This window comes from Pan troglodytes, chromosome 4 (genome assembly GCF_028858775.2).
Source record: "Pan troglodytes isolate AG18354 chromosome 4, NHGRI_mPanTro3-v2.0_pri, whole genome shotgun sequence".
In the NCBI taxonomy this organism is placed as follows: Eukaryota; Metazoa; Chordata; class Mammalia; order Primates; family Hominidae; genus Pan; species Pan troglodytes.
This window is the reverse complement of record NC_072402.2, coordinates 165,752,085-165,777,247: the sequence shown is the minus strand read 5'-3', so window position 1 is coordinate 165,777,247 and position 25,163 is coordinate 165,752,085. Positions and strand designations below refer to the sequence as shown.

At 42.6% G+C, this 25,163-nt stretch overlaps 1 protein-coding gene across 20 annotated transcripts in view; it reads right to left on the bottom strand.

The window, feature by feature from the left end:
* Positions 1 to 25,163, bottom strand: part of TENM2 (teneurin transmembrane protein 2) — a 3,953,434-nt gene that overhangs the window by 159,176 nt on the left and 3,769,095 nt on the right. For all 20 annotated transcript variants that reach the window (XM_054685270.2, XM_054685273.2, XM_054685274.2 and 17 more), the window contains 2 exons: positions 12,872 to 13,067; positions 5,519 to 5,620 (listed from right to left, as the gene is read on the bottom strand). In XM_054685270.2, coding sequence (XP_054541245.1) covers positions 5,519 to 5,620; positions 12,872 to 13,067 — 298 coding nt within the window. The remainder of the gene's footprint in view (positions 1 to 5,518; positions 5,621 to 12,871; positions 13,068 to 25,163) is intronic.

Here is a 25,163-nt window from a genome sequence, read left to right as displayed (position 1 = left end):
GCATAGCATCTTGCTAAAAATGCGTAACCTCAATCCAATCACCGGAAAATATCAGACAAACCCATATCGAGAGACACTCCACAAAATACCTGACTAATGCTCTTCTAAAGGGTCAAGGTCATAAAAGACAAGGAATAACGAGGAACTGTCACAGACTGGTCAGGGTAAAGGGATGAAGGAGACGTGACAATTAAATGCAATGTGGGATCCTGGATGAGAAAGAAAGGGCAAAGTTAGGAAAAGTCTGTAAATTAGCTAATGGCTTTGTATGGATGTTAATGTCTTGGTTTTGATCTTTGAGTTACGGAAATTTAAAATGTGGACATAGGGGAAGCTGGGTGCGCTCTGTATGGAAACTCTGTGTTCTATCTGTGCAGCTTGTCTGCAGGTCCCAAATGATTTCAATATAAAATGTTTACAAAATTGTAGTGGGGAGGATTGGTTAAAGCTGGAAACTGTCATTCTCAGCAAACTATCGCAAGGACAAAAAACCAAACACCGCATGTTCTCGCTCATAGGTGGGAATTGAACAATGAGAACACATGGACACAGGAAGGGGAACATCACACACTGGGGCCTGTTGTGGGGTGGGGGGAGGCGGGGAGGGATAGCATTAGGAGACATACCTAATGTTAAATGATGAGTTAATGGGTGCAGCACACCAACATGGCACATGTATACATATGTAACAAACCTGCACGTTGTGCACATGTACCCTAAAACTTAAAGTATAATTTAAAAAAATAGAATTTACCTCATATCATTGATATGAAGACAAATAAGAGTATCTATTAAGTACTTTGCACAATATCTGGTGCATATTGAGTACTTAAAAGCTATTGTTATTTAAAAACAACTGGAAGTATAGGCTTAACATTTCAGAAATAAATTCAGTGCTAATTATTAGATTTTTGCACTTGAACCTGGTACAGTTAAACCTATGTGCTTGTGTTTACTTGTTTCTCATTTCATCCCACAGGTGTGGTCAAGGAATTTTGTTATTTTAGGAGCCAATAGTTATGAGTTGAGGTGTTCAAGGCTTGAGTCTCTCTAGACGCCAGGCTTATGTGTGCTCAAGTCCACTTTTGGCATTCTTGATGTGAAATAAGTGTGTAAGAAGCTGACTTGGCTTGGATGCTAATCAAAGTGAAAATATTACTCTCTAGATGGGGTTAATGGGGGTGCTAACATTTCCTATAGTTTTTCCTTTTTCAATTTTCTGGTTTTGACATTGTTCTTTTTAAAATAAATTTATCGCTGGGCGAGGTGGCTCACGCCTGTAATCCCAGCACTTTGGGAGGCTGAGGCGGGTGGATCACCTGAGGTCGGGAGTTCAAGACCAGCCTGACCAACATGGAGAAACCCCATCTTTACTAAACATACAAAATTAGCCATTCATGGTGGCACATGCCTGTAATCCCAGCTACTCAGGAGGCTGAGGCAGGTGAATCACTTGAACCCAGGAGGCGGAGGTTGCGGTGAGCCGAGATTGCACCATTACACTCCAGCCTGGGCAACAAAAGCAAAATTCTGTCTCAAAAAAACAACAACAAAACACACACACACACACACACACACACACACACACACACACACAAACAAAAAAACTATGGAACTATAATGAATTGACTTGAAGAAATATGTTAAGTAATTAATAATACTTCTGTCCCATGAAATTGCCAGAAATAATAAAGGTGGTACATGAAAGATCAAAGACTGGGAAAGAAGGCTTTAGAATGAGGGGAAATTTCACTCTGTTAACAATGAAGTAGCTTAAACTGTGGCCATTTAAAAAATACTAAGGGAAAAACATCTATAGGGCTAAAAGGTAGAATCCTACTCCTAACACTCTTCAACCAACTTCACCCAGAATAAATGGAGAAATCGGGGAAAAGCAATTTTATTCTTTAAACACTTCAATTTTGTCCACTGTGAGCAACAGCTAAATTAAAGTAAACAAGTTCAAAGCCCGATTTCAGGAGCAGCGACTGAGTATGGAGGAATAACTACTCTTAACATCCACTCAATATTTGTTTCACAAGGATCAATTATATACCATGGCTAATGCACACTTGCAGTGTGCGCCCTGCCACACTGCAGGTGGTGAATGCAAAACACACACCGAGAGTCCTTTTAAGCAGCTAAATGGACACCCCATTACAGATCCATAATGCAGAATGGACGCTCATCTGCAAATGGATTTAGAGCAAAGGGTTCTTAAACGGCCGGGGTACTTAGGTTTAAAAGGCCAGTCACTGGATGTGCAGTCGGAGCACACATGGTTTTTAGGATTAATAATACATCGATGTGTGTCAGTGTTAATATACATTTACAGCTCACAGGCCGTGCGGCTGAGGGTTCAGCCCATTTGCAGCCACATATAAAAGGCCGACTCTGTCCTTCTTCTCATTAATGTCTTCACTCCCAGGAAAATTAGATTACGCAAGGAAAGCCATTCAAATGACACTGAGATTTTCCTTCCTTTAAAGCCTCCGCTAGGAAAAGCTGTTCTCTGTTCTCCTTGCTCCATCAGTGACCCTCAGAGCCTGAGGGAGGCGCTAGGAGGAGGTCCAGTCTCCACTGTTCACTTTGCTGATGTGCCCCCTGCCACTGACAGAGTGCACTAAGCCTGGCACAGCCCAGAGAGCTGTCGGGTGGCTTCTGGCCTGACACAGAGCCCTGAGAGCTGTCGGGCGGCATCTTGTCTTTTTTTTTTTTTTTTTTAATTATACTTGAAGTTTTGGAATACATGTGCAGAATGTGCAGGTTTGTTACATAGGTATACATATGGTTTGCTGCACCCATCAACCTGTCATCTGGTTTGCTGCACCCATAATAGTTTGCTGCACCCATCAACCCATCATCTACATTAGGTATTTCTCCTAATGCTATCTCTCCCCTAGCCCCCAACCCCCTGACAGGCCTCACTGTGTGATGTTCCCCTCCCTGTGTCCATGTGTTCTCATTGTTCAACTCTCACTTATGAGTGAGAACATGCAGTGTTTGGTTTTCTGTTCCTGTGTTAGTTTGTTGAGAATGATGGTTTCCAGCTTCATCCATGTCCCTGCAAAGGATATGAACTCATCCTTTTTTATGGCTGCATAGTATTTCGTGGTGTATATGTGCCACATTTACTTTATCCAGTCTATCATTGATGGGCATTTGGGTTGGTTCCAAGTCTTTGCTATTGTGAATACTGCTGCAATAAACATACGTGTGCATATGTCTTTATAGTAGAATGATTTATAATCCTTTGGGTATATACCCAGTAATGGGATTGCTGGGGCAAATGGTATTTCTGGTTCTAGATCCTTGAGGAATCGCCACACTATCTTCCACAATGGTTGAACTAATTTATACTCCCACCAACAGTGTAAAGGCATTCCTATTTCTCCAGATCCTCTCCAGCATCTGTTGTTTCCTGACTTTTTAATGATCACCATTCTAACTGGCATGAGATGGTATCTCATTGTGGTTTGCAGATGATGTGATTGTATATTTGGAAAACCCCATCGTCTCAGCCCAAAATCTCCTTAACCTGATAAGCAACTTCAGCAAAGTCTCAGGATACAAAATCAATGTGCAAAAATCACAAGCATTCCTATATACCAACAATAGACAAACAGAGAGCCAAATCATGAGTGAACTCCCATTCACAATTGCTACAAAGAGAATAAAATACCTAGGAATCCAACTTACAAGGGATGTGAAGGACCTCTTCAAGGAGAACTACAAACCTTGCCTTCTTTTTAAGTTTATCGAAGCTTTCACCATACTGTGTGACAGAAGAGATGCCTGTAAGCGGTGTCATTTAGGAATTAAGTCTCACGCACGTGCCATCAGACCCAGAACTTTAAGTACAGAAAGCCCCCTTCACTTATCAGCATTCGTAAGCCTGGAACCCTCACATCTTTGAAATATTGAGACTATTTGAAATAGTATTTTTCAGAGCAATTGTGGCAAGGGTGGGAAAGGAGAGGCACTATTTAGTATTTACAGAGCAGCTTTATTAATGATTCTCTTGCAGAAAGTCAAGGCAGGAAGGTCTTTTAATAAAGCACACATGAAAATAACGGGAAGATTAGTTAAACATAGAAATAAATAAAATCATATGCATAATTAAATAAGAAAGTCAAGCCCTTTGAGGCCTTATTGTGCCCTGCTAAGAGCTTTGTGTGTGTTATCTTACACTATCCTCACAATAAACCTAGGATGTAACTCCCCACTTTTCCAGATGAGGAAACCAAGGTTCAGAAATGTTAAATCAGTCACTTAATGTCAGATACCCAATGGCAGAGCTGGGATTGGAACTCAGGATTGCCTGACTCTGCAGCAAGTGCACTCAACTGCCCCTTCACTATTTTTCAAACTGTGATATGGCCTATTGGTGGGTGGAAAATCAGTGTAATGGGTAATAACTGGTATTAAAAAAAAACGAGGCCGGGCACAGTGGCTCATGCCTGTAACCCTAGCACTTTGGGAGGATAAGGTGGGCGGATGACTTGAGGTCAGGAGTTCGAGACCAGCCTGGCCAACATAGTGAAACCGTGTCTTTACTAAAAATACAAAAATTAGCCGGGTGTGATGGCACATGCCTGTAATTCCAGCTACTTGGGAGGCTGAGGTAGGATAATTGCTTGAAACCAGGACAGGGAGATTGCAGTGAGCCAAGATCGTGCCGCTGCATTCCAGTTTGGGCGACAGTGAGACTCTATCTCAAAAAAATAAAATAAAATAAAAAATGAAATAGAAAAGAAACATGGAGTAAAATATCATTTTGTGAGTTTTGTTTCAATTTCCTACTTGTATTTAGACATATACACTTGTGTGTCTATGTGTCTGTGTATCTGTGTCTGTGTCTGTGTGTGAGCCTGTGGGTAAGTGTGAGACGCTCTGCTCTTCACTATACCTGCCTCTGATAGAGCCATTTGAAGGTCACACTGAAGGTCTCTTGCAAGCAAGGTGTGCAGCCTCTAAATTCTCTCTTCTTGTGAGAAGCATTTTCTTTCTTATATTACCTTTCCCCCAAGAATCTCAGGGCTTCAGCTATTCTGTGCACAGCAGTGTAGATAAATTAATAATACAATTTAAAACCGATTCCACCAAGATAAATAGCGCTTCCTAGATTAAGAGTGTAGCTGGCCAGAATGAATGAAATTTACTAACCCTGAGATGCTTAATCTTCCATTACATAGGAGTTAATGATTATAAGAAAGGAGTGATGGTAATTCACTTCTGCTTTTACAGGAAATCCGACCATCTCATTTTTAGCACATCTTTCTTCTCAGCACACCTCAGTGCCAAGGATAACTGCCCTGCTCCTATAGGTACGTTGGCCAATGGTCATAAATCAAAGCCTACTCTTTACAAAGGCTTATGCCTTCTGGCATGCATGGGCTTGCAAGATGTCTCGGGGGATTTGATGGTAAGGCTACTTGGATGTCCCTTCTGTTACCCACTCAGAGAAGCCTAGGGAGGGTCTGTTTTCCAACCATAGCAGGGAAGTGGCGGCACATACCTTTAGCACAGTCTGCTCCTAGAAATCCTGGGAAACAGTGACACACCCCGGACACACATTCACCATTCCCATGGCAGTTACGTGGACAGTCCTGCACTGAATCTGAAAAAGAGATAAATGTAGTGATTACCTTTTCCTTTGTCTACTGGTGCAGTAATTTAACCATCAGTAACTTGCCACTTTTAAAGACCAGTGGTAGTAATCTCAGATGCCTGTAATAGGGGATCGGTCAGCAATATGAATGAGTGAAGGAAGAGAATAGGGAGTGGTGGGGACTGGGACAGCTTGAACAGTGCTCTCCAGGTGATGGCCCCAGGCAGGAATGCAGGGCTAGTAGTGCTGTAACTTTCACTTTTTAAGAATAAACTACCAGTCTCATCAATCATAGTGGCTCACAGCTGTAATCCCAGCACTTTGGGAGGCTGAGGCAAGTGGATCACATGAGGTCAGGAGTCTGAGACTAGCCTGGCCAACATGGTAAAAACCCATCACTACTAAAAATACACACAGACACACACACACGCACACACACAATTAGCTGGACATGGTGATGCATGCCTGTAATCCCAGTTACTTGGGAGGCTGAGGCAGGAAAATAGCTTGAACCCAGGAGGCAGAGGTTGCAGTGAGCTGAGATGGCGCCATTGCACTCCAGCCTGGGTGACAGAGCGAGACTCAATTTCAAAAACAAAACAAACAAAACAAAACAATAGAAAAAATAAACTGTCAGTCTGGATTTAAAAACTATGAAAGCTCCCACGTTTAAATGTTGACAAGTTTTTAAACACTGTACCCACAACCACCCCCCAACCTTCATCATCCCACTCAGTTAAGATTTGGTCTGATGTGCAGGGTATCAGTTTTTAGCCTTAGGTATAGACAGTGGTTCTTCAAAATAGGAGTAGTTATTCCTAACCTCAGATTTGTAGAGTAAAAATATTCCTTGCTTTAAGGAATTCTAATAAAAGAAAAACCCAAATGCATAGACTGCTTAAATTAGGCAGGATTTTGGAATTCTTTAAATAGGAGGTTTGCGGTTATACAAATGTCCTTTTATGCTTAGCTTTTAAGGATGTTATTTTTCATGAAAATGAATTAGTTCACATTTGGCTGTAACCTGCATCACCGTCTTATCTTGTGATTTACCTTTCTATGTGTACTCTCAAGTAATACCTTCAAAGGAATGATTTTGGAACTATTTAATGTTGATTTGGGTCTGCACAGAAATAGTCATATTCTTTAAAAATTATTACCATAATCCTAATTTTTGTCTTAAAACAAAATACATTTAGACTTTCAGGTTCCAAATTACTAAGATGAAAAGGAAAGTATAAGCCACTATTCTCAAAATGTGATGTTATATCACCCTTGGAGAGTTGGGGACTTTGACCTGGTGACATGGTATGAAAGGCTGTGAAGTCTAATTGTTCCTAATGGAGGTACCTGAGAGTGATAAAGGATGTGTTGCCTTTAAACCTGATTTCCCATTTACTCCCACTCTGGATCGAAACTTCGAATCACACAGTTTTGTTTTCTTTCTACAGTGTTTCCTTTCTCAGCTCTCATCTTCCAGAACTACACTGTGGTTGGTTTCTGGCACTCTGTGGAAAACTCAACGAGTATATTTGCTTTTTCAAAATCAGACAAAAGACCATAGGCCCCATCAAGCCACTTTCCTTAATGTGTAACAACAATTAACATTTCAGACTGAAACTCCTTGAGGTTGGCTGTGTAAATGTCGGCTGAGAAGCATCCAGGTGGCTACCTATTTGTTTCATTTATTCATTTATTTTTTGAATTCATCACTCATTCAAAAAGCGTTAGGTGCTTTTGTAGATCAGCAAATCTACAATTTCACACGGTGCTGGGAGATCATTCTCCCTGGGTCTGTCATGTTTCTGAATGTCTTGAGAGCACAGGCATTGACTGCCTTAGTTCTGAACTATCTCTTCAAGGCTGTCTGTATTGGGAACAGCCTTGGGAGACAGCGATAGTGTCTCTCTCCTGAGTAAAGGGCAGGTTGACTTATTACCCAGTATAGTAAAGACAATATCTCCCTCTGGAACAAAGAATAAGCAAGCTTACTTCCCATTCTAAGAGACCCGGGTTCAGTAAGCTCAGGATTTTTCTCCTGCAGTGCAACCCATGACATATGTACTGGCATCACCCGACCTGAGGGAGGCCCTGAGGTGTTACTCTGAGGCAACTGGGGCTTGGGGAACAGAACATGTGCTGACACTCTGGATATTGCATTGCTCTGAGTAATAAAGTCCCTTGTCTCTGACCCATGAGTCTCATGTCTTCTGATGGCATCCATGAAACTGTGTCAGGCTAACATGTTAGCTTGCAATTAGGGTAAGATCTCAGATCTGTCACATTCTTACATATGATTCAGTCTACTAACTGAGCACTTATTATATGCAAAACACTATATAACAAGGCATTGGAGATACCATGGTGACAAAGACAGATATAGTCCCCTCATATGCAAAGCCCTCATAAAGCTTTGCACAATAATAGAGAATACAAGCTAAAAAACCAAACAAATTAAATAAGCAAAAATTACAATAAGTGCTTTGAACAGAATAAGATACTGAGATGGAGTAACGAAAGGAAGCTACTTAAAGAGAATGTTCAGGGAGGGCCTCTCTACTCTATGCAGGTGACTCTGAAGGATAAGCTGAAACCAGCAAGCAAAGAGCTGAGGGAAGGGTTTTCCAGGTCAGAGGAATAGCTTATGCAAAGGCTTTGGGGTGGGAAAGAGAGGAACTGAATCCAATGTGGATGCAGGGTAGCAAACAAGGGAGAGCGTGACATTAGTTGAGTTTGGAGAGATCCAGGCAGAGAGATGGATCATCCAGGGACATGTAGACCAGCGGTCCCCAACCTTTTTGCCACCAGGGACTGGTTCCATGGAAGACAATTGTTCTACAGACTGGGGCTTGGGGATGGTTTCGGAATGATTCAAGCACACACATTTACTGTGCATTTTATTTCTATTATTATTACATTGTAATATATAATGAAATAACTATACAACTCACCATAATGTCAAATCAGTGGGAGCCCTGAGCTTGTTTTTCTGCAACTAGATGGTCCCATCTAGGGGTGATGGGAGACAGTGACAGATCATCAGGCGTTAGATTCTCACAAGGAGCATACAACCTAGATCCCTCGCATGCACAGTTCACAATAGGGTTTGCCCTCCTATGATAATCTAATGCTGCTGCTGATCTGACAGGGGGCGGAGCTCAGTCAGTAATGCAAGCAATGAAGAGCAACTGTAAATAAAGATAAAGCTTCACTTGCTCACCTACTGCTCATCTCTTGCTCTGCGGCCCAGTTCCTAATGGGCCACAGACCTCATTGTGATCTGCACATGGAGGGATCTGGGTTGCATGCTCCTTATGAGAATCTAATGCCTGATGATCTATTACTGTCCCCCATGACCCCCAGATGGGATCATCTAGCTGCAGGAAAACAAGCTGAGGGCTTCCACTGATTTGACATTATGGTGAATACTGATCTGCGGCCCTAGGGTTGAGGACCCCTGCTGTAGAACATGTGGATGACTTGGGTTCTATTCTGGAACTTCTGGGTACAAATGAAACATTTAAACAGAGGAACATCATTCTCCAGCTTGCATTTTTTGAAGTCATTCCTACAGCTAGGTAGAGATTGCTTCTCACTGAGCATCTGGGTCTGGGGATGGTTTGGTGGAAATTGACATTCTTGAGGTCAAGGCTCCCTGTTCTCAAAACTTACATCTTTGGCGATCAAGCAGCAAAGGTCCAGGAAGCTCTTTGCCACCACAGTCCCATGGAAAAGGCCCGAGATCTTTGCACAGTCTCTTTGCTTGGCTGGAGGGCTTCACTTGAGGTATTTATCATTGTGTCTCAGCTCCTGGGTGTTTTCCTCACTTTCCTCAATCTGGGCTTTGTACCACTTCCTCTTTGCTCCTGTAATTCTTATATAAATCTATCTTCTCTCACCAAGCTCTCGATCTGAACTGTTCATCGAGGTATTCTCAATGCTTGGTATACAATAGGTCCTTGGTAAATAGTTGTTGAAGTGTGCTTATGTGTGTGTGTGCCTGTGTGTATGTGTATGTCTATGTGTATGTGTGTCTGTGTGTGTGCATGTGTGGGAGGGTAGGAGAATCCAAAATAAACAAAAATTGTAATAAAGAGTATTTTTCATTTAACTTTCCCAACAACTCATATTTAAAGTATTTTCACAGTTTCTGAGGGAAAAACAATGATGTGGCAAAGCTAAAATATAAAGGAGCTCACATTTCAATCCCCTTTCTCCAGCACTCAGTTAAATATTATTTTTAAGATATTATCAGTTTTCCTTTTTGTTTACATTTTCTTGAGGAAGAAGTGGCCTCCAGATGTGAGATCAAGCCCAGGAAATGGGATTTTATCCAAGTGGAGGCTGGCATCGTGCTTCCAGAGAGCTGCTCTGTTGTCTCGAGAAGAAACTCGTTTCTGAAAGCAGGCTGCTTCTCTCCAAAACACATCAAAAGACTTCCCTGAGTCAAAGGTATATTTAGTGTGATCGCTGGTAGACACCTGTCTAACATTTTCCTTCTGTTTCACATCACGGGGCTTTACAGCACTCCTGGCTGCTCTTGATGGAGAATGTTCTGATGATAGGTATGTATGGGAGAACCTCTGAACCAAATAAAACACTGTTCTTTTCCCTGCATTTCAGGCCAATTACTATCATTGCTCCATCAAGATGTCTGCCCAACTATTAGGCCAATTACCTTTGACTTTCTCTTTGAGCTACAGTCCAGACAAGAGAGATCCTCTTGGGAGAATTGCTATTCCCAGCTCCAACAGGCCAGGGTGAGTGATGGCCTGGGGGAAGGGAATTTCACTACCACAATGCCTGTGTCCATGTGGATAAAGGAAAAGGAGGACAGGAGTTGTTGGGAAATAATCCGAACCCCAGAAAATGTGCTAAGTTTAGAGGGAAAAGGATTTAGTTGGCTAGAATCCAAAGAAATCCAGTGGTTAAAAGCACAGGCTCTGGAAAGTATGAATCCTGATTTCACCTTTTCCTGGCTGTGTGTGACCTTGGGCAAGTTTTCTAACTACGTTTAGTCTTGGCTTCCTCAGTTGGAAAATGCAGAGAATTGTGATAGTGCTACCTCATGTGGCTACTCCATGGGTTGAGGAAGCAAGAGACACGAAGGCATAATACTGGGGCTAGCATACCGTTGATGCTCTATAAATGCATAGCTGTTCTTGTTGTTATGAACCACTTCTCTGAATTCTTGTAGACCCCAGCTGAGCCAGCTGCTGTGCAGGGTGTGTGCTGTCACGTACGTGTCAAGCCTCTTGAGTTCAAACACAGAGTGACACAAAGGAAGTCGTTTCTCATCATGTTCTTAAACTAAAGATTTTTAAAAATCTCAACATCTCAAGCTGGTTCCAAATTTGTTTCTAGTTTTTTCCTTTTGTGAGCTAGTCTCTACCCTATTACTTTTCTTCCCCGTTGGTACCTAACCTAATTCTGGGTATTTTCCCTCTGTGGAACGCTTCTCCACTGACTTTCATTATACAAAGTTTATGACATGACTTTAGAGTAGGGGTTGGCAAACTTTGTCTGTAAAGGGACAGAGAGTAAGGATTTAGGCTTTGTGGGCCATATGGTCTCTGCTGCAATGACTCAACTCTGCCATGACAGTGGGAAAGCTGCCATAGACAATATGTAAACAGATGTATGGGGCTGCTCCAATAAAACTTTATTCATAAAAACAGGCAGTGGGCCAGATTAGGCCCATGGGCTACAGTGGAGCCAACTCCTGCTTTGGACCATTTGGCCAGCCTTGATAGGGTCAGTCTTTGCTTAGCAGAAGGAATAAGGATTGACTTGAATCCCATGGTCAGTACCAAAACTCTATATGATTTTACACCTTTCTGAAGTTGTGGCCACTGATGAAGAATTGCCACCTGAATTTCAGGTTGGATTACATAGCTCTTTGAAGAGTCAGGGAGCCCCTCAGGAAAATCCATGGGACCAATAGAAAAGTTCTTAAAATGTAATCAATAGAAAAACAGCGATACTAGACATATTCCTAAGGAAAAAGAAATAATCGGATGTCACTTAGTGACCACCAACACGTGCCACACACGTTTTATTTGTCATGATACCCACATCACCCTCTACTTCCTGGATGTGGTCATTATCTTTTCACAGCTGATGAAACTGAGGCTCAGAGAGATAAGTGAATTGCCCAGTTAAGATGTGGGGAAGAAAATCTTGGATTTAATGCTGGAGCTACCAGGTCTTTCTTCAAGAAGCCACCCTGTGGGGGCTTCCCCAGTGAATCTTGAGATCTACAACTAAAAGTTTTTGGGACACATGGTGTTGTACAAAGGCAGTGGACAAGACCCAGAAGCCCATGCCATTTCCACTGTTTCCACAACCTGGGTCTTTGAGAGATTCAGCTTTCTGAATCTCAATTTATTCTTCTGTGAAATGGGTCTAATAATCTTCCCTGATTCACAGAGGTTCTACCCAGGATCAATTATTATTGTCAGGAGAAGATTAAAAATCCCAATAACATAACTTTAATGAAAATATCTGCAGCTTCTTTGCTTGTTAACATACTTAGGGTTTGTTGTAGAAAAACTTTATGAAATCTTCCTCAAGTGAATGACCCTTTTAGAGCTTTGTATTGCATGTATAAGGACATTTTGGTTGAAACTTCGCTTTTCTCTTGATAGCTAATAGAAAGCAGGGCTACCCTATGCCAAAATGATAAGTACTTAATTAAAACACTTTGAGATTTACCTACTCAAGAATAAAAACATGATTTTTAAATGTCTATATAATTTCTCTGATTTAAAGTTTTTTTAAAAATCACTTTTTATTAATATTTTGAGGTTCCCTTAATTTTTAAGAAAAATTCTGAGCTGATGTGAATCGCCAGTAGTTTCTCTACTATATGCTTAGAGATTTATATATTTGTTTTATTTAATCCCCACAATGGCCCTATGAGGTGGGCATTCACGTTAGTTCCTATTTTACTATGAGGAAACTGAGGCTTATCAAAGTCAAGTGATTTGCTTAGGTAGTGTGGTCAGGACTCAACCCAGGCAGTCTGACCCAAACTCTTAACCTCAATTTCATCCTTGGTGAATTTTTCATGGTTTAAGCAGCATTTCCATTTAATCAGAGCTAGTTTCAGGTGGGTGACACTATAAGGCCTAAACAAAGGATCCTGGTTGGTTGTCATCTGTAGTAGAAACTACCTTAGAAGATGTGTCTTCTGCAGAGAAGCCCAGAACATTTCCATCTTCCCTTCATGGCGTACCATCTCAGAGACCCCACACCTACCTAGGACAACAGTATTGAAGGAAACCATCTCTTTGTCTTTTCCATCATTGTAGAAGGCCAGATGCCACAGGCCCACATCCAGGTACTGCACAAACACGGCTTCATTCTGAACCAAGGTCTGTATGCTCCGGCGTTCCCTGGGAGACTCAACCACACTCCACTTCTCCTTCCCGTCCAGACGTTCCATGAAGTCATACTGGGAAAAGGAGAGAGAGTACCATGCATGAGACAAGGTGTGGATGTGGTCCCATACCTGGTACCTTCCCCCCCACCCATTTGTTAATGGAGAAAGACCTTTTTTGTAGCACATTTTGCTATGAACTTATCCAGGAAAACAAGAGCCGCAAAATGTGTAACAATAATAACAGTCATTATTTATTATGCTTTATAATTATTGCTACTATTAATACTTTTATTACTCTAGGCCACAATCTCTTATCTGTTGTCCTGAAATCCAAAGAGCTTTAACCCAAAGTTTTTTTCTTTTTGTTTGTATGTGTGCATCGTGTGTGTGTGTGTGTGTGTGTGTGTGTGTGTGTCTGTGTGTGGTGGGGGGAGTGGTATACGCTGTTGCTCCAGTCCCCCTCTGCATTATGTAATACAGAGGATATGCAAAGTATAACTTTTCCATAATCCTCCAAATTCTGAATTCCAAAATGTAATTGAAACTTTCCTGAGAGTTTCAGATAAGGAATTATGAACCCATGTTACCAGCTACCATTTTATTGATCATTTACTAGGAGAAATGGCACAGCAGAAGGGCTATGATGAGGGCTACGGAGCCTGAGAGAATCCTGAATGAGGTGCTTACTAGCTTCTCCTGTCTGTGCCTTGGTTTTCCCATTGGCAAACTGAAAATAAGAGTGTCTATGTTATGGGGTTGTTGTGAGGATTCAGATAATATTTAGACAGTGCCTGGCACCCAGCAAACACAAAATACATGTTAGCCGTCATGATCGTTATTATCATTTTATTCAATTCTTGCAGAAACCCTGATTTGGTACCTATCTTGGTGTTATTTACATCCATATTTTACAGATAAGAAAGCCGAGGCTCAGAGAAGTCAAGCAACTTTTCCAAAGTCACACAGCTCCTAAGTGGCCAAGCAAAAATTTAGACATAGATTGGCTTGGTGTTTATGTTCATGCCCTTATAGTGCCCAGCCTTGGATAAACCAGCAATTAAAGTTTAACTTTGTTTCAGTGGAAACCAGGTTCAGAAATGGAAGTGATTAATGAGAGACAGAGTGGTCAACTAAGCCTACCAGGATAAGGGGATGGGGAGGTCAAATGGGACCCAAGAGAGGCCTGTTCTAAATAATAGGTGAAATGCTGTAGCAGGCAAGTGGGAGCTATTGAAGACTCTTGAGCAGTGACTGATGTGATGAAAGGGATGTTTTAAGGAATTAGTTTGTAGGAAGGATATGAGATATTCTAAAGGGAGAAAAAATGAAAGTAGGAGGACCAATTAGGAAGTGATTGCAGAAACCCAGGGCTGAGGTGAAAAGGGTTTGATAAGGACAGTGAATGAGAAGGGGAGGACAACTTTGGAGGAACATATCTAAGGAAGAGGTGACAGGGCTTGACCATGGGCTGGACAGAGATGATGAAGGAGAAGGCAAAGAGGACACCAGTGTTTCTTACTTGTTGACAAGAAAATCGATAAAACCCCAGTAGAACTGGACTAATCTTGTGAACTCTTGCAAAATCACTGCATAGAAAAGTCACTTGCATGCTGACTTCCAGAGAACATTCAAAGTGTAGGTTTTAGCCGATGAAAACCACCACTGTAGGATTAAGCAATCTCTCCACTTTCCCTCCCATAAAAAGGTTTTTATGGGTTACAGACATCAACTATAACCCCTTTTACGAACTTCACAGAATGAAACTCCAGGAATCTCCTAATGTGCCTTTCCCGTCGTCAGAATCGCTAGTTTTTCCACCTGAAATGTGATCACTGAAAACAAAAGACTCTATAATCTTAAACACAAAGGCTTTGCCATCAGACAAACCTGGGTTTGAATTCTGACTCTGTCACTTACTGTTCTTTGATGTTGGGCAAATCTACTTTTACCTTCTTCTTGGTTTTCATACCAGGGAATAATCACACCTAACATTCAGGGAGGTTATAAGGATGACATGAGATAATGCTTAGGGCAGGGCCAGGAAGATAACAACCATTTTATTAAGTACCTAGGGACTATGAGTCACCTACTTGCAAATCATAATGATCACGGATGAGCAGTGCGTGGTTCTAGTTTCACACGTGGGGCGCTGGTGACGGCCACTGCTTAGAAGTTGACATTTTCTCCATTTCTCAAGAAATGAGTGTTTAGCTTCTCTCTACCCCATATCCCATTGGTCACAGCTGTCTTTGTGGGATAAAATAAATGATTTAAAGTGATATGACAAACTGATGCTGCTTTTGGAGACCTTTCTAATCAAAGCATTTGTTCCTTAGCAACCTCGAAAATGTCCAACTGCAAAGACCCATGTCTACAAATTGCTGTCAGCCAGAGGAATGGCTGTAACTTCCTTGGTGCCGAGGTGAGAAGGATCTACTTCATTTCGGGTCCAAGTAATCATCCCCATGAGGAAGAGTTTGGGGAAGGTGATTACTTGTGTGGGGCCATTGCTCATTACTAATTTGGGCATCAGTCATCTCTTGCCGAACCGCCTGACCAGCCAAGGGACACAGAAATGGCTTAGGACTAGTGGCAGTGCTCACCGTCCAGCCCAGTAAATTACTCTAAGAAGAGGCATTTTTCAGGGGAAAGAGAAGACATCTATTTTGGCTGGCTCCTCAGAGTCCCCCTGCACAGAAGCACAGAGGGCAGTTTTCATTTAAGGAAGAATCGGCTAGCCAGGGGCTCTGGGAGAAGATCTTGACTCTGATATGATATGGGTCTGATGTGTCTCAATCCTGTAGCCCTTTATTGTGCTTTATTATCTTCAAAGCACTTATTACCCCCTAAAATGATATAATTTATTTTTATGTGTGTTGTCTTTCTACTAAGAACATAAACTCCAGGAAGACAGGGGTTTCATCTGCAGGGTAGGGTGGTGAAGAGTAAGGACTTCAGAACTACTGCCCCTCTTCCTTCCCAGGTCAGGCCAAATGGTCCTCAAGATCATTTCTTTCTTTCTTTCTTTTTTTTTTTTTTTTTGAGATGGAGTCTCGCCCTGTCACCCAGGCTGGAATGCAATGGCTTGATCTTGGCTCACTGAAACCTCCACCTCTCGGGTTCAAGCAATTCTCCAGCCTCAGCCTCCCAAGTAGCTGGGATTACAGGCACCTGCTACCACACCCGGGTAATTTTTTGTATCTTTAGCAGAGATGGGATTTCACTATGTTGGCCAGGCTGGTCTCGAACTCCTGACCTCGTGATCCGCTCGCCTTGGCCTCCTGAAGTGCTGGACCTATAGGCGTGAGCCACCGTGCCTGGTCAAGATAATTTCTTATAGGACAACAGGACAGGATCACCCAGGAAAAGATGGTAGCATCTTCTGTTGGTCAAATTCCACTCTATTATGTGTAGGGTGTTTGTTTATCACAATTACCCAGGAGTGTCCCAGTTTATACCTCTTGTTCCTCCTTTCTATCTCAAAGTGCTCTAGAGTGCACATAGGGTCACTATGCATAGATTAACACATGTCAAGCAGCATCACACAGCATCATTCACTGCTGCTATAACTTGGGCAAGGGCTAGAGGCTAGAAATGCAGGGAGGATAAACTGAGCCAGCCATGGAGACTGCCTTCCAGGATAGGGAGACTGGGGGCCAGTGAGAAGCTGGCTTGCAAGGAGGCCATCTGGTGTAGGGGAGCCTCTGCTCTCTAGGATTCCTAGGCTGTAGCCTGGCCAGCTTGCTTGGCAGACTGGCTGACACTAGAAGGAGAGCATTTTCCAAAAGCTCAGGCCCTGGCCAGAGTTTCCTTTTCATCCCTCAACACTGGGAATTGATAACTCAGGCTTAGTATTGGGGACATCTGGCTCCTCTGTTCTAGGACCTCACTGTGATCAATTCGGGACATGGGGATGCTTTGGGAGACCAAACTGTGCCTCGTTGACTAAAGAGGTTACTCTGTAGTGGTCCTACCCATTAGGTCTGCAGAAGCTCTGGAAGGGGTTTAGGAGGCACATGACCAAATCCCAATAGAAGGATGTGTCTGTGCACCGGCTGGCTGCGGGAGGAAGTTTGCCTCCCAAAGCCGCTTGTGTCTCTTGCAGCCACCCAGAGGATGATAGCACAATAACCCAAAGTAAACACCACCTCTCTCCGCCCAGTTCTCTCCTTTTCCCTGGCCTCTGAAAAATAACCCACGTTGGCATGCAATGTGAAGGCTGTGCCTTTGAGTCATCAGTCATACCCCAAAGTGGCATGAAAATGCAACTTTTACGAGAGCTCGAGAGGCAAAGAAATAAACCATAGCAAATATTTGACTGATCCAATTATAAATCTCCCCACTTCTTGGCAGAGACTGAGGAGGAATGGTAATTAAGATAACTTAGTGGGTTTCCAGAGGAGCGGGAGGAGAGCAGCAGAGCCTGGACTGTGGAGCGGGGGCTGTTACTTTCCCAGAAGGGAAGGTGGCCACAGGCAGGGACCGGGCAGCCCAGAGATGCTTCTAGAAACCACATTGATACACACCTGCCAGAGAGGGCAAGGTTAAAGACAGACTCATTGCCCTTCGGGAAGATGTTATTACTGGGTCCAGGACCCCCCAAAAAGGGGGGATGACTTCATGCTATTTGGAACATTTTCTTGCTGAGGGTCAACACGAATGGGAAAAGCAATAAATGCTGACATTTCCCGGGGAAGCCTGCCACTCCCCTCACTCTGCACTGGCAGCATTGCTGGCCTCCTGACGATGTCTGATGTTGATTCTACCTCAGATGGCAGGGCACGCTCAGCAGTTGGTGGGATTGCAGGGAAGTGGCACGTGTGAGCTAGAGCTGCTTGAAGCCACATGACCACAGGGTCTCTGGTCACATCCAGAGATGGTGGGAATGACTTAGCTGCAGTGGGTCGCTCACTCCTGGGGGCCTGTTCATTTCTTTCTGCCTCCAGCCAGGCCTGTGGCAAAGTGCGCCCAGCTGATTCCTCATTAAAGCTCAGCACAATTTCTTTGCTCTCCTTCAAAGGGGCTGAGTGCTCAGGGAAGGGGGAGGAATGACAGCTCCAGTGGGGGCTGGCTTCCCTGAGTGTGGCCTTGCCTGTCTTTTTCAGGACTCCCTGCTCAGTTCCTACTTACAGTATCTGAGTCACTTAACTAAATGCAATCGGCCCAGCTGCAGGCACCACTGCTCGGGCCACTATAAGAACCAGTCCCTGAGCTTCCGGACAGGAAACAGCATCTGCATTTCCAGACTGTAGCAGCTCATCATGCCAGGCTCCACAGGCAAGAATCAAGCAGATGGAAGCTACAGAGGAAACAAACAGGGTTCCCTGAAATCAGCAGCTGGGGAGAATTTATCTTACAAGGGTGGAATTCTTGATTCTTTCATTACATGTCCTCTTGCAGCAGCAGCAAAAGTAATAAAAAATAAGAGCCTATTTTTGCCTGGGCGCTTGCTACATGCCAGGCATAATAGCAAATGCTGATGTGTGTTATCACATTTCATCCTCCCCAAAACCCTAGTCTCATCTCAGAAGAGAACAGAGGTTTCTAGAGAAGTTAAGGAATGGATCCAGTGCCATTGAGCTTGGTTGGTGGCCAAGCAAGGATTTGAAGTTGGATTTGCATGAGTTTTAACAATTATGGGGGACAGATCCATCTTTTCCAAGAACCTAGTTGTAGCTGCCAGCATATCTGGTGGCTGGCCTGGTTTGTTAAGTCCCCTCATGATGCCACTGAGCGGATAAGGAGGAGGAAGGAAGAGCTTAGCAGTGCTAGGGTCAGACCTGGGCAGAGCAGGCTGGCCTGAAGACAGGGAGACATCACACTGGGGCAGAGAAAAAAGGGTGCCTGGAAAGGTCTGGATGGCTTTGCTGGGTGTTGGCTATACTTGGTCTGTAAGTGGCTTTGGGAGCTGGCCCCTTCCCAATTCCCTAAACGCCACTCCACCTGTATGTTTTCCAGCCATACTGCTCTTCTCTCTGTTCCTGGAAGATGCCAAGCTCATCCCAGCCATAGGGCCTTTGCACCAGCCTTTCCCTCTGCCTGGCCTATTCTTTCTCCTGATCTCGCAGCTGCTTGCTTCTTGTTAATCCTGCCTTTGCATAAATATCATGACCTAAGAAAGGGCTTCCCTGACTACCCAACTGAAATACCTCTATCAAAATGTAAATCAAAACCACAATGAGATACTATCTCACACAAGTCAAAATGTCTACCATTAAAAAGTCAAAAACAACATGCTGGCATGGCTGTGAAGAAAAGCGAACACTTACACACTGTTGATGGGAATGTGAATTAATTCAGCCACTGTGGAAAACAGTTTGGAAATTTCTCAAGTAACTTAAAACAGAACTACCATTCAACTCAGTAATCCTGTTACTGGATATATATCCAAAAGAAAACAAATCCTTCTACCAAAATGACACATGCACTCATATGTTCATTGCAGCACTATTCACAATAGTAAAGATGGGATCAACCTAGGTGCCTACCAACAGTGGATAAAGAAAATGTGGTACATATATACCATGGAATACTATGCAGTCATAAAGAACGAAATCATATTTTTTTTCAGCAATATGGATGTAGCTGGAGGCCATCATTCTAAGGAAATAAATATAGGAACAGAAGACCAAACACTACATGTTCTCACTTATAAGTGGGAGCTAAGCATTGGGTATGCATGGAAATAAAGAGGGAACAACAGACACTGGGGACTATTAGAGAGGGCGGAGAGGGAGGGGGCAAGGGTTGAAAAACTACTGGGATTTTTACTGTTGGTTAACCATTGGGTGCTATGCTCACTACCTGAGAGATGGGATCATTTGTAGACCAAACCTTAGCATCATGCAACATACCCAGGTAACAAACTTGCTCATGTACCTCTGAGTCTAAAAAGAAAGCTGAAATTATTTTTTTAAAAAACCTCTATTACTTCTTCTTGTTTCCAACCTCAGCAAAAACTCATGATTCTTTGAAAAAAAAAAACTTGCTACTGATTTACTAATTTAGAATTAATCTTCCCCCTTTTGGATATGAACTTTCTCCAACACTTAAGAGTGGGAGACTTGTTGCTGGAGTTCCAAGATGGCCAAATAGGAAGAGCTCCAGTCTACAGCTCCCAGTGTGAGCATTGCAGAAGACGGGTGATTTCTGCATTTCCAACTGAGGTACCGGGTTCATCTCACTGGGGCTTGTCAGACAGTGGGTGCAGCCCACAGAGTGTACGCCAAAGCAGGGTGGGTCATCACCTCATCTGGGAAGTGCAAGGGGTCAGGGAATTCTCTTTCCTAGCCAAGGGAAGCCGTGACAGATGGTACCTGGAAAATCAGGACACTCCCACCCTAATACTGCACTTTTCCAATGGTCTTAGCAAACAGCACACCGGGAGATTATATCCTGCACCTGGCTCAGAGGGTCCCACACCAACGGATCCTCGGTTATTGCTAGCACAGCAGTCTGATATCCAACAGCAAGGTGGCAGCGAGGCTGGGGGAGGGGCATCCACCATTGCTGAGGCTTGAGCAGGTAAACAAAGTGGCCGGGAAGCTCAAACTGGGTGCAGCCCACTGCATCTCAAGGAGGCCTTCCTGCCTCTGTAGACTCCACCTCGGGGGCAGGGCATAGCAGAACAAAAGGCAGTAGAAACTTCTGAAGACTTAAACATCCCTGTCTGACAGCTATGAAGAGAGTAGTGCTTCTCCCAGCATGGAGTTTGAGATCTGAGAACAGACAGACTGCCTCCTCAAGTGGGTCCCTGACCCCCTAGTAGACTAACTGGGAGACACCCCCCAGTAGGGGCCGACTGACACCTCATACAGCCAGATGCCCATCTGAGACGAAGCTTCCAGATCAGGAAGGATCAGGCAGCAACATTTGTTGTTCTTCAATATTTGCTGTTCTGCAGCCTCCGCTGGTGATACCCAAGCAAACAGGGTCTGGAGTGGACCTCCAGCAAACTCCAACAGACCTGCAGCTGAGGGTCCTGACTGTTAGAAGGAAAACTAACAAACAGAAAGAAGGAAAACTAACAAACAGAAAGGACATCCACACCAAAACCCCATCTGCATGTCACCATCATCAAAGACCAAAAACCACAAAGATGGGGAGAAACCAGAACAGAAAAGCTGAGAATTCTAAAAATCAGAGTGCCACTTCTTCTCCAAAGGAACGCAGCTCCTTGCCAGCAACGCAACAAAGCTGGACGGAGAATGACTTTGACGGGTTGAGAGAAGAAGGCTTCAGATGATCGATAATAACAAACTTCTCAGACCTAAAGGAGGATGTTCGAACCCATCGCAAAGTAGCTAAAAACCTTGAGAAAAGATTAGACGAATGGCTATCTAGAATAAACAGCATAGAGAAGACCTTAAATAACCTGATGGAGCTGAAACCATGGCACGAGAACTACGTGACGCATGCACAAACTTCAGTAGCTGATTCGATCAAGCGGAAAAAAGAGTATCAGTGATTTAAGATCAAATGAATGAAATTAAGCGAGAAGAGAAGTTTAGAGAAAAAAGAGTAAAAAGAAATGAACAAAGCCTCCAAGAAATATGGGACTATGTGAAAAGACCAAATCTACGTCTGATTGATGTGCCTGAAAGTGACAGGCAGAATGGAACCAAGTTGGAAAACACTCTACAGGATATTATCCAGGAGAACTTTCCCAACCTAGCAAGGCAGGCCAACATTCAAATTCAGGAAATAAAGAGAATGCCACAAAGATACTCCTCGAGAAGAGCAACTCCAAGACACATAATTGTCAGATGCACCAAAGTTGAAATGAAAGAAAAAATATTAAGGGCAGCCAGAGAGAAAGGTCTGGTTACCCACAAAGAGAAGCCCATCAGACTAACAGTGGATCTCTCAGCAGAAACTCCACAAGCCAGAAGAGAGTGGGGGCCAATATTCAACATTCTTAAAGAAAAGAATTTTCAACCCAGAATTTCATATCCAGCCAAACTAAGCTTCATAAGTGAAGAAGAAATAAAATCCTTTACAGACAAGCAAATGCTGAGAGATTTTGTCACCACCAGGCCTGCCTTACAAGAGCTCCTGAAGGAAGCACTAAACATGGAAAGGAACAACCAGTACAAGCCACTGCAAAAACATGCCAAATTGTAAACACCATCGATGCTAGGAAGAAATCACATCAATTAATGAGCAAAATAACCACCTAACATCATAATGACAGGATCAAATTCACACATAACAATATTAAACTTAAATGTAAATGGGCTAAATGCTCCAATGAAAAGACACAGACTGGCAAATCGGATAGAGTCAAGACCCATCAGTGTGCTGTATTCAGGAGACCCATCCCACATGCAGAGACACACACAGGCTCAAAATAAAGGGAGGGAGGAAGATCTACCAAGAAAATGGAAAACAAAAAAATAGCAGGGGTTGCAATCCTAGTCTCTGATAAAACAGACTTTAAACCAACAAGGATCAAAAGAGACAAAGAAGGCCATTACATAATGGTAAAGGGATCAATTCAACAAGAAGAGCTAACTATGCTAAACATATATGCACCCAATACAGGAGCACCCAGATTCATAATGCAAGTGCTTAGGGACCTACAGAGAGACTTAGACTCCCACACAATAATAATGGGAGACTTTAACACCCCACTGTCAACATTAGACGGATCAACAAGACAGAAAGTTAACAAGAATATCCAGGAATTGAACTCAGCTCTGCACCAAGTAGACCTAATAGACATCTACAGAACTCTCCATCCCAAATCAACAAAATATACATTCTTCTCAGCATCACATCACACTTATTCCAAAATTGACTGCATAGTTGGAATTAAAGCACTCCTCAGCAAATGTAAAAGAACAGAAATGATAACAAACTATTTCTCAGACCACAGTGCAATCAAACTAGAATTCAGGATTAAGAAACTCACTCAAAATCGCTCAACTACATGGAAACTGAACAACCTGCTCCTGAATGACTACTGGGTACATAACGAAATGAAGGCAGAAATAAAGATGTTCTTTGAAACCAACGAGAACAAAGACACAACATACCAGAATCTCTGGGACACACTTAAAACCGTGTGTAGAGGGAAATTTATAGCACTAAATGCCCACAAGAGAAAGCAGGAAAAATCTAAAATTGACGCCCTAACATCACAATTAAAAGAACTAGAGAAGCAAGAGCAAACACATTCAAAAGCTAGCAGAAGGCAAGAAATAACTAAGATCAGAGCAGAACTGAAGGAGATAGACACACAAAAAATCCTTCAAAAAATCAGTGAATCCAGGAGCTGGTTTTTTGAAAAGATCAACAAAATTGATAGACCACTAGCAAGACTAATAAAGAAGAAAAGAGAGAAGAATCAAATAGATGCAATACAAAATGATAAAGGGGATATCACCATCGATCCCACAGAAATACAAACTACCATCAGAGAATACTATAAACACCTCTACGCAAATAAACTAGAAAATCTAGAAGAAATGGATAAATTCCTCGACACATACACCCACCCAAGACTAAACCAGGAAGAAGTTGATTCCCTGAATAGAACAATAACAGGCTCTGAAATTGAGGCAATAATTAATAGCTTACCAACCAAAAAAAGTCCAGGACTAGATAGATTCACAGCCAAATTCTAACAGAGGTACAAAGAGGAGCTGGTGCCATTCCTTCTGAAACTATTCCAATCAATAGAAAACTCATTTTATGAGGCCAGGATCATCCTGATACCAAAGCCTGGCAGAGACACAACAAAAAAAGAGAATTTTAGACCAATATCCCTGATGAACACTGATACAAAAATCCTCAATAAAATACTGGCAAACCGAATCCAGCAGCACATCAAAAAGCTTATCCACTATGATCAAGTGGGCTTCATCCCTAGGATGCAAGGCTGGTTCAACATATGCAAATCAATAAATGCAATCCATCACATAAACAGAACCAAAGACAAAAACCACATGATTATCTCAATAGATGCAGAAAAGACCTTTGACAAAATTCAACAGCCCTTCATGCTAAAAACTCTCAATAAACTAGGTATTGATGGGATGTATCTCAAAATAATAAGAGCTATTTATGACAAACCCACAGCCAATATCATACTGAATGGGCAAAAACTGGAAGCATTCCTCTGAAAACTGGCACAAGACAGGGATGCCCTCTCTCACCACTCCTGTTCAACAGAGCGTTGGAAGTTCTGGCCAGGGCAATCAGGCAGGAGAAAGAAATAAAGGGTATTCAATTAGGAAAAGAGGAAGTCAAATTGTCCCTGTTTGCAGACGACATGATTGTATACCTAGAAAACCCCATCGTCTCAGCCCAAAATCTCCTTAAGCTGATAAGCAACTTCAGCAAAGTCTCAGGATACAAAATCAATGTGCAAAAATCACAAGAATTCCTATACACCAATAACAGACAAACAGAGAGCCAAATCATGAGTGAACTCCCATTCACAATTGCTTCAAAGAGAATAAAATACCTAGGAATCCAACTTACAAGGGATGTGAAGGACCTCTTCAAGGAGAACTACAAACCACTGCTCAACAAAATAAAAGAGGACACAAACAAATGGAAGAACATTCCATGCTCATGGATAGGAAGAATCAATATTGTGAAAATGGCCATACTGCTGAAGGTAATTTATAGATTCAATGCCATTCCCATCAAGCTACCAATGACTTTCCTCATAGAATTGGAAAAAACTACCTTAAAGTTCATATGGAACCAAAGAAGAGCCCACATTGCCAAGACAATCCTAAACCAAAAGAACAAAACTGGAGGCATCATGCTACCTGACTTCAAACTATACTACAAGGCTACAGTAACCAAAACAGCATGGTACTGGTACCAAAACAGAGATATAGATCAATGGAACAGAACAGAGCCCTCAGAAATAATACCACACATCTACAACCATCTGATCTTTGACAAACCTGAGAAAAACAAGCAATGGGGAAAGGATTCCCTATTTAATAAATGGTGCTGGGAAAACTGGCTAGCCATATGTAGAAAGCTGAAACTGGATCCCTTCCTTACACCTTATAAAAAAATTAATTCAAAATGGATTAAAGACTTAAATATTAGACCTAAAACCATAAAAACCCTAGAAGAAAACCTAGGCAATACCATTCAGGACATAGGCATGGGCAAGGGCTTCACGACTGAAACACCAAAAAC